General features: G+C 43.1%; 1 protein-coding gene across 1 annotated transcript in view; it reads right to left on the bottom strand.

The window, feature by feature from the left end:
* Window positions 1-1,775: 1,775 nt before the first annotated feature.
* The window catches only part of MED4 (mediator complex subunit 4), a 47,580-nt gene continuing 38,398 nt past the window's right edge, over window positions 1,776-10,957 (bottom strand). Inside the window, exon 7 of the mRNA XM_073614120.1 lies at window positions 1,776-2,386. Coding sequence (XP_073470221.1) covers window positions 2,214-2,386 — 173 coding nt within the window. The 3' untranslated portion in view covers window positions 1,776-2,213. The remainder of the gene's footprint in view (window positions 2,387-10,957) is intronic.

The following is a 10,957-nucleotide window of genomic DNA, read 5'->3' as shown; positions in this document are numbered from 1 at the left end:
GGTATATGTTCAGCTTCATTACACAGTCAAGAATACACAAAATAAATCAGGATTTTGCATTATACATTTTAAACCGCTTTAGGGTACTTAACGCCAGGCCAAAATTTCATTTTATACTGAAAATATTGAAAGGTTAGAGTCACTGACTTTTTTTTTTTTATTGCCACCTCTATTTCTATTATGGAGAATTCCACTTGCTTGAGGTCAGAACAGAAAGTAATGGGAAATCCTTTCCGACAGACACAGTGTGAGAGAGAGAGAGTGAGAGAGTGAGAGAGTGAGAGAGTGAGAGAGTGAGAGAGTGAGAGAGTGAGAGAGTGAGAGAGTGAGAGAGTGAGAGAGTGAGAGAGTGAGAGAGTGAGAGAGTGAGAGAGTGAGAGAGAAAAAAATTTATATATATTTATTATTTATATATAAAAAAAATACCTCAAGTGAGGTATTACAACCACTGACAATTTTTATTGTGGTCTGTGCTTTTCTGTCCTGGTAGCTACCACAACAACAAGGTAGAGTGCCAAAAGGACATGAAACTAAAAAATAAAAAACCTCACCAGTAGGGTCAAACAGAAATTAAAAAACCGTATAAAATCAGAGAGAAAAAAAAAAAAAAAAAAAACTCATACTTCTTTTAAGTCTTATGCATTTGTGCTGGGACTCGCTGTTCTTTTTGTAAACGTATATTGCTCCACTGAATTATATCGTGGAGTTCTATTACTGTTTTTAACTCGTCAGATGCCACATTTATCGGCATATAAAACACGCACTTTTTTCCCCCTTAAGATCAGGGGAAAATCGTGGGTGCGTGTTATATGCTGATCCCCCCCACTGATTGTGCGGAGCGTGCGCCAGCCGCCAATATACATACATAGCCGAGTGTACTCGGCTAGCTCCGTTCACAGTCACGCCCTATGATGGACATAACACAGGGACTGGGCGTGACTGTGAGCTGAGCTAGCCGAATACACTTGGCTATGTATGTATATGGGCAGCGCTCGGCTCCGCTCAGTCACGCCATTGGACCTGTGTTATGTCCATCATAGGGCGGGACTGGACAGGACTACAAGAAGAGCCGAGGACCGGCTCTGTATCTCGGCACCATTTTCAACCTGCAGCGACACTGACAAGTCACTGCAGTTTAACTGCAGCCTGGGCAAGGCTGCAGATGGACACTGACAAGGCTGCAGATGGACACTGGACAAGCATGCAGATGGACGCATTGCAAGGCTGCAGATGGACACTGATAAGGCTGTATTGATGTAAGTTTTTTCCTTAAAATTCCCTCCTAAAAACTTGGGGTGCATGTTATACGCCGATAAATATGGTATGTATGGCACTGTATATTGTCAATGGGATGGGTATCCTGTGCTGTTTTGTTCTCAAAGCACTCCTGATTTGTATAAATAAAATAAAAATACATAAACAAAAAGGCTTCCAGGGTGTTTTTAAAAAAAAAAAAAAAAAAACTTAATTGAATGAGCTGAAGTTAGAAGCCGATTGGCTACCATGCTCAGCTGCACCAGATTTTGCACTCTCCAGTTTTAGTAAATTTGTGGGTTCATTAATGTCCATTTTTGCTTTCCTGAGAAAGAACACACACCAGCTGGAAAGCACATACAGTACATCCCTTTTATGGTGCGTTTACTACTTCTATTGTGAACCCACTGGAAATGTTCATTTTTTACCATTGTACAATTATCCTGCAGGTAGAAGTAGAAGCCAAATGTTAAAGACTTGCTGTACATTTTACAAGGTATAAAACCGAACATACAACAGCATTCAAATTTACATTACAAAAATCTATATTTAGAAATGTCACATTGTCAGTATGTACACTTTAGCATATACAAGCATACCACCATGTGTAAACATAAACCTATATATTACATACACACAGGTATACACAGGAACTTATATACAATAACAGTGGTGCCAACTTGTTCTTGCTACAGAAATATAGTGGGTAACAAAGACCATTTATGGAAATATAAAATGGCAAATAATGGGACAAAATGAATACACGACAAAATAAAGACCCTCATGTATACAAAAATTACAAATTCCACTAAAAAATAATGATGAAGTTACAAAAAATGTCCCAGTTCATTGAAACTAAGCAAGTGGGTCAAGAAGGAAAAAAAGTTCAGTTTATGAATAGAAGAGCCAGGATGTATGCGTTTCCCTAACACAAGTAACATTTGCATTCTGTATATAGCTTAGTCTGAATCACTGCTGCTACTGGAGGAGTCTGTAGACATCACTTCAACATCATCTTCATTCTCTTTGTTGGGCCCCAGAGATTCCATTAAGAAGTCATTGCTGTGATTTGGCGGTAACATGTTTATTGACATGTCATTCGACTGCCATGGGTACTGGGGAGCCAGGACATCTGGGAAGACCAAACATACAACTTAATTATCAAAACTAGATTAAACAAAACCTGTCCAATGAGAATATAAGAGCTGGCACTGCTTACTTGTTTTTTTTAATGCCGACATGAATACCTTTATAAAAAACAAAATCTTTTTGTAAAAGGTCTTACATTTTCTGGAAATGTGGATTAATTAGTTTAACAAAAAAATACCTGGGGCCAGAAAAGCTTAAAATGGTCATTAAAAGGATAGACATTTCTCCCTGACAAGGTCTACCTTTTAGTTAAAAAAAAAAAAAAAAAAAAAAAAAAAAACCCTTCCCATAATTTGAAACACCCAAATAAAAAAAAGTAACATTTAGAAATTTACCACATACACAATCATTTAAAAACACTGAACGCAAGAAATACAGTATCTCATGTGAGTACACCCCTCACATTTTTGTTAATATTTTATTATATCTTTTCATGTGACAACACTGAAGAAATGACACTTTGCTACTGACTCGGTTGAATTGATGATAGGCAACTCCTATCCTCATATTGATTAGTGGTTCCAAATTAATAATAACTACTGCAGTAGGGAACAGACACAAAAGATACGCTCAGCATCTTTCCAAATTACTGTTCTGCTTTATTATGACGCAATTGAAGGTTTTTATGCACATGATTACGTAGGTATCACATTAATATTGCAATTGTACATTTATGGTAACAAGGGGCGTTACATAGGCAGGCTAATTCTAATCAGGACTCGAAAGAATGTAAACATTTACTGAAAACATTATTAGTGCCGTGTGCACAGTGAGGGCAGAGTGCAATACATACAAAATACAATACAATTGTATACAGAACTTACAAATTTCCATTACACTACAATGTAAAGTAGTGAGTGTACAGCATGTATAACAGTGTAAATTTGCTGTCCCCTCAAAATAACTCAACACACAGCCATTAATTCCAATTCCTTATTCCAACATAAGGACCCCAAACACACCTCCAAGACGACCACTGCCTTGCGAAAGAAGCTGAGGGTAGAGGTGATGGACTGGCCAAGCATGTCTCCAGACCTAAACCCTATTAACCACTTGCCGACCGCCTAACACAGATATACTGCGGCAGAATGGCACGGGCAGGCAAAATCACGTACCTGGTAGGAGGAGGTCGGCTTCGTTAGGGGAGCGATCCAGGCTGAGGGGGAGGCCACTCATTCGTGGCCACCCCCTCGTATAGGTTCCAACGAATGAAAATCTTCCTCTGCTGCTGTAATGTAAACAACGGCAGAGGAAGTGATGTCATCTCTCCTCGAGCCGGTCTTTTCGTTCCGGCACCAAGGAGAGAAGACATCAATGTGAGTTGCACCAACACTACACTTACAGTAGAACACACCAGGCACACCTCCCCCCCCGATCACCCCCCTGTCACAGTGACACCAATAGCAGGTTTTTTTTTTTTGCATTGGTGTCAGTTTGTGACAGTTATGTGGTAGGGCAGTTAAGGTTAGCCCCCTTTAGGTCTAGGGTACCCCCCTAACAAAGTTTTAACCCCTTGATCACCCCCCGTCGCCAGTGTCACTAAGCAATAGTTTTTCTGATCGCTGTATTAGTGTCACAGGTGACGCTAGTTAGGGAGGTAAGTATATAGGTTCGCCGTCAGTGTTTTATAGCGACAGGGACCCCCATATACTACCCAATAAAGGTTTTAACCCCCTGATTGCCCCCTAATTAACCCTTTCACTAGTGATCACCGTATAACTGTTACGGGTGATGCTGGTTAGTTTGTTTATTATAGTTTCAGGGCACCCACCGTTTATTACCTTATAAAGGTTTTACCCCCTAATCGCCCAGCGGTGATACAAGTTAAGTTTTAGGGTCAGATAAGGTCTGCGTCGCCCCAGGCAGCGTCAGGTTAGCGCCAGTACCGCTAACACCCACGCACGCACCATACACCTCCCTTAGTGGTATAGTATCTGAACGAATCAATATGTGATCAGATCTATACTAGCGTCCCCAGCAGTTTAGGGTTCTCAAAAACGCAGTGTTAGCAGGACCAACCCAGATACCTGCTAGCACCTGAGTTTTGCCCTCGGCCCAGCGTCAGTCAGGCCTGATCCCTGCGATCACTAACAGTTTTTGTTGGTAGCGTTTTGATACAGTCGCTAACAGTCAGGAGCTTTTTTGCCTGTGAGTCTTACTAGTGTACCACTAAATTTAGAGCCCAAAATGGCAAATCGAAGGCACACTAGTGAAGAGGCCTACACGTTTCTGAGCATGACAGATAGTGAAGAGGAAGTCACTCATCTGTCAGATTCAGGCTCAGAATACGATCCTGTAGACGACAGCGGCTCCATGACAGATAGCTCTGACGACGGAGTTGTGGTCCCTGCCAAGGTCAGGCGTACCAGACCCCAATCATCTTCTTCTGCTGTTGAGGTGCAAGAACCGCAGGGCTCTCGTATGGAGCAGAGAAGTACTAGCGCCGCTATTCCTTCTGGTGAACTGGCAAGCACCAGCGGCCTAGTACACCCTGGTCGTACATCCAGCAATGCAGTAACACTTGGTGACGTGGCGAGTCCCATAATGGCAGTTCAAGCTGGCGAGTAGTAGCAAGTAGTGTCCCGCTGCCACCAAGAAGACGAACACAGGCCCGTCGTGCCCATAGTGCCCTTCCTGCTGCATTCGCCAATCCTAATTGGGAACCCACCACTTCTGCAGCACCTGTACTTGCCCCATTCAATGGCCAACCCGGCATTCAGGTGTTGATTTTACGTCACTGGATTTTTATTCGCGGTTTTTCACCGAAGATCTCTATAGATCTATTGTGGACCAAAGCAATTTCTACGCTGGTCAACACATCGCCACTATTCCCCAGTCCTCCCTTGCCAGAGATTGAAAACCAATTACGGTTTCCGAATTTAAGATCTTTCTGGGCCTTTCCCTACTCATGGGCATAACCAAAAAGAGTGAGTTGTGGCCATAATGACCACTGACCCAATTCACCATATGCCCGTGTTCTCTGCCTCCATGACCAGGACACGATACGAGCAGATCTTGCAGTTCATGCACAACAACAATGAACTCTCGTCCTCGTGGAGACCCTGAAATACGATCGGCTCTACAAAATTCGGCTCCTCGTAAACCACTTCAACCAACGTTTTGCAGACTTGTTTACTCCACATCAAGTTGTCTGCGTTGATGAGTCCCTGATTACGTTTTCTGGCCGCTTGTCATTAAAAAAACAGTACCTTCCCAGCAAGCGTGCCAGATACGGGGTCAAGATGTATAAGCTCTGTGACAGGGCCACAGGCTATACATGTAGTTTTATGGTTTACGAGGGCAAAGATAGTCACGTAGAGCCGACAAACCGCCCTGACTACATACCCCGTTTCCCCGAAAATAAGACCTAGCGTGATTGTCGGTGATGGCTGCAATATAAGCCTTACCCCCCAAATAAGCCCTAGTTAAAGTCCTTGTAGGTCTTGTTTTCAGGGTAGGGCTTATTTTCGGGGAAACAGGGTAGAGCTTATTTGGGGGGTAGGGCTTATATTGCAGCCATCACTGACAATCACGCTAGGTCTTATTTTCGGGGAAACAGGGTAGGAAGCGCTGGCAAGATTGTTGTGGGACTTGGTGTCACCCTTATTTGGAAACAAATAGAAAAAGGTTACCATACCAGCTAGATCATGTATGTTGCCAACATCCCTAGATTGATAGGTGAAATTCCAGGCACATCACTTCCATGAAAAAGGCAAACCCAGATCTCCCTCTGGGAAGGCACGTAATTCATGAACATCAGGGGATCTTTCCAGGAATTCAATTTTTGATCCTGGATAGAATCCATCCCAACCCCAGGGGTGGGGACTGGAACAAGGTCCTCTTACAACGGGAAGTCCGTTGGATTGTTGACCTTGCTGCCACCTCGCTCCTGGGCTTAAATGAACAATTTAGTTATAGGCCATTTTTAGAGGGGTTTACATCAGGAGAATGCGAGAAAGATCTATAGTCTCCTATATCGTGGTTTCTCCCCCTCTCCCCCCTCCTCCTTTGATCTAACATACTGTCCGATCATCCAATCTAGGTTGGTCACCTGTGTAATGTTATGTTTAAATCATCTACTTAGATTTGTCTACCCCTGACCTGCTCATCGTGTTTTAGTTCCTTGATGATGTACATTTGACCTGTTTTCATGCCCTGCAGTTGGATTTCTCATTGCCATGTCCGGTTATGGCGCACTATATGTTCGGGTACATCTGTTGGCCCCTCTTTGCCCCGCCCGGCGCAGGGGGGCCTCCCAGGGACTCTGTGTCCCTCTTGGGGGACCTTTTTCATGTGGCGTCCTTGCGGGCATCTAGATGCCTGGCTCGGCCGCCCTCTCTGCGCCGGTGGGTCACCGCTGCATGACCCACCTCTCAGGCCCACACCTGTGGGGTGCGCCATGCAGTGATGGCTCGGGGTCCCCCCCGTCCTGTTTGACACCTTTTACATGTTGCCCCCTACTTTCAAAAGCTCTGAATATACAGCAGGTCCCCTTTTTTGTTTAATAAGTTCACATAATAAACATGGAGAACCATGGATGCATCTGTGCTTGACATGATCCTCCTATCCTGTGGTCTTACTATGTAGCCTGCTATTATATTGTTACGACGCTCCTGGCTGCTAAGCTACAGTTGGCTGCGCTCTGTCTCCTTTCACAGAAGAGTGGGAGGAGTTCTGGGCTAATCCTGACTGGAGCGAGAATGTGGGGATGCCGCAGAGAGTGCGGTGTCGCCACGAAATCACTTTCACCTGGAGGTTCCTTTTTCTTTGCCCTCTTCCATGCTAACTGACGTGATCCATGCTAATTGACAGATCAGTGTCACGCCCGACCCCTCCCCTTCAGTCTTTTAAATGCTGCAGTGATCAGTGTCAGTCTATCATTACCCTGAACGGAGGCGACCCGTTTGGACATAGATACCGCAAGATCTGACGACCACTAACTAAAGAGCCTTATACTGGTATGTAAGCTTTTGCCTTGTCGCTTTATATAAGTGCAGGCACTTTACTTACTTTACATTGATTTACCTTCTCTCACACAGCACTCTGTTTGCAGACTCTGCTGGTGTGAAGATCAATATGTTCATGCGAGCTAATCAATGACCATTCAATTGATACCCCACACTCCCTTCATATAGCCCTTTTTTTTTTTTACTCGCCCTGTATATTCTGTATTCGCCACTGTATATTCTCTAGCACTCAGGTACGATACTATTTACTGAGCCGACTATGACCCTTGGATTGATATTTTTGACTTAGATAATCTTTAATTGAATACCATATTTTTTATTATCCTTTTCAGACATCCACTTGGGTCTGTGCCTTCCTGACACAGTACCCTCTTGGACAGGCTCCGCGATTCGGTGTCTCTTTTTTGGGGGTGGATCAGTGTGGGCAGAGTGGGGCCAGTCACACACACCCAGGCTCTGGTTTTTGGATCCGTGGGTGGTTTTGACATATCCGCCACCGTGATTTGGGCAATGGGTGCTCCAACACTGTCATGTTTGGGTAGGCCGTTTCTCTTGTTTTGGTTTCATAGACTTCATGTTCTCTATGCAATGCTATGACAATATTATGCGGTAGAAAATGTTGTATTTATTTATATTTTTTCTAATCTTGTATTTTACAGTAAGAGCTTGTCCCACAAGTCGCCCTTGACGAAGGGACGGTCAGTTTCAGTCCCGAAACGCGTAGGCCTTCGTGAAAGACATTACAAGCATCTTTATCCAATGCACATCAGTACAGCTGTGTTTCAGCTTTTTATTGTGTTCACTGTGTTATGTTTATTAACTATGCTAATGTTTTGTATACATATATAAATTTTTCTATGGAATAAAATTGTTTTTACATTACGCTGTTGCCGTTAAAGTCCCACAACCTTATTTGGGGGTATTTTTTTCACCCTTATTTGGAAAGGGGTACCACTTGCACGTGGACAATTACACACGAGCGTGCCACTTTTTAGTCACCTTTTTGATCATCAGATAGTTGTTGTTTTATTGTTCTCTCTATTGTTCTGCTCTTTTTTACTGTATTCTATTCTGCAATGTTTTATTGTTGTTTTTATCATGTTTGCTTTATAGGTATGCAATTTTTTTTATACTTTACTATATTTTCTTGTTAACCTTTTTTTTGTTTTCAGGTACGCCATTCAGCTGCAGCGCGGATTTATTTATCTTGACAGCAACAGCGTTTGCTCCCACGATACATAAAGCCGCAACTCCAGCACTGTCGGAGGTGATTTCACCACCACAGATACATACTTCAGCATATATGCCGAAGCGTGGGGCCAGCAGTGGGTGGAGGAGCGATTTGCTCCTACCTTTTGCGGGAGGATGCCCCCATGCTTCGGCATATATAAACGATGCATGTATGCCCATCATTAGAAGTGGGTGGATGAAGGGAGGTATTCTAATGGTGGGCATACCCACTGATCAATATATCTTTTTTTCGTTCAGCCCACAGGCTGCATGAAAAAAAAAAAAAAAAAAAAAAAAGTTTACAATATATGCCCAACAAGGACCAGCAACGTACGGGTATGTTGCTGGACTTTGAATGGTTATACCAGAATGATGCCTGCAGGTTTAGGCATCATCTTGATATCATTCTTTTCAGCCAGCAGTCGGCTTTTATGTAAAAGCAATCCTAGCGGCTAATTAGCCTCTAAACTGCTTTTACAAGCAGTGGGAATGCCCCCCCACCACAGTCTTCCATGTTTTTCTTTGGCTCTCCTGTCCCAACAGGGAACCTGAGAATGCAGCCGGTGATTCAGCCAGCTGACCATAGAGCTGATCAGAGACCAGAATGGCTCCAAACATCTCTATGGCTTAAGAAACCGGAAGCTACGAGCATTTCATGACTTAGATTTCGCCGGATGTAAACAGCGCCATTGGGAAATTGGGAAAGCATTTTATCACACCGATCTTGGTGTGGTCAGATGCTTTGAGGGCAGAGGAGAGATCTAGCGTCTAATAGACCCCAATTTTTTCAAAAATGAGTACCTGTCACTACCCATTGCTATCATAGGGGATATTTACATTCCCTGAGATAATAAAAACAATAAAAAATAAATAAATAATATGAAAGGAACAGTTTAAGAAAATAAAGAAAAAAAAAGCACCCCCCCCCCCCCCCGGTTTCGCGCAAAGGCGAACACAAGCGTCGGTCTGGCGTCAAATGTAAACAGCAATTGCACCATGCATGTGAGGTATCATCACAAAGGTCAGATCGAGGGCAGTAATTTTAGCAGTAGACCTCCTCTGTAAATCTAAAGTGGTAACCTGTAAAGGCTTTTAAAAATGTATTCAGTTTGTCGCCACTGCACGTTTGTGCGCAGTTTTAAAGCATGTCATGTTTGGTATTCATGTACTCGGCCTAAGATCATCTTTTTTATTTCATCAAAACATTTGGGCTATATAGTGTTTTAGTGCATTAAAATTTTAAAAAAGTGGTTTTTCCCCAAAAAAATGCGTTTGAAAAATCGCTGCGCAAATGCTGTGTGAAAAAAAAAAATTAAACTCCCACCATTTTAATCTGTAGGGCATTTGCTTTAAAAAAAATATATAATATTTGGGGGTTCAAAGTAATTTTCTTGCAAAAAAAAATAATTTTCTCATGTAAACAAAAAGTGTCAGAAAGGGCTTTGTCTTCAAGTGGTTAGAAGAGTGGGTGATGTGTGACATAAGCTTCTAAATGTTGTGCATAAAATGCCAAGACAGTTCAACCTCCCCCATGACCCCATTTTGGAAAGTAGACACCCCAAGCTATTTGCTGAGAGGCATGTCGAGTCCATGGAATATTTTATATTGTGACACAAGTTGCGGGAAAAAGACAAATTTTTTTTTGTGCAAAGTTGTCACTAAATGATATATTGCTCAAACATGCCATGGGAATATGTGAAATTACACCCCAAAATACATTCTGTTGCTTCTCCTGAGTACGGGGATACCACATGTGTGAGACTTTTTGGGAGCCTAGCCGCGTACGGGACCCCGAAATCCAAGCACCGCCTTCAGGCTTTCTAAGGGTGTAAATTTTTGATTTCACTCTTCACTGCCTATCATAGTTTTGGAGGCCATGGAATGCCCAGGTGGCACAACCCCCCCCCCCCCCCCCCCCAAATGACCCTATTTTGGAAAGTAGACACCCCAAGCTATTTGCTGAGAGGTATAGTGAGTATTTTGCAGACCTCACTTTTTGTCACAACGTTTTGAAAATTTTAAAAAAAATAACCAGTTACACTTACCGGTAACGGTGTTTCTGGGAAGTCTTCCAGGACGGCACCCTGAGAGATGACTGGTCCACCTGACAGGAAACACAATCAATCAAGAGGTTAAAGGCCCCCGCCCCTCCCGATGCTCCTCAGTTGTGACAAAGTATTGACCCACACCAGTGCACGAGAGTGAAAAACATAACCACCACCACACTCTAAAACATTACATGTTTCCTAAATAGAACGGGTGGGAAGAAGGCCTGCTGTCCTGGAAGACTTCCCAGAAACACCGTTACCAGTAAGTGTAACTGGTTATTTTCTCAAGTCGTCTTCCAGGACGGCACC

Source organism: Aquarana catesbeiana, linkage group LG02, assembly GCF_042186555.1.
Source record: "Aquarana catesbeiana isolate 2022-GZ linkage group LG02, ASM4218655v1, whole genome shotgun sequence".
NCBI classification, from domain to species: domain Eukaryota; kingdom Metazoa; phylum Chordata; class Amphibia; order Anura; family Ranidae; genus Aquarana; species Aquarana catesbeiana.
The sequence above is the reverse complement of the archived record's forward strand: the minus strand, read 5'-3'. Positions and strand labels throughout refer to the sequence as shown.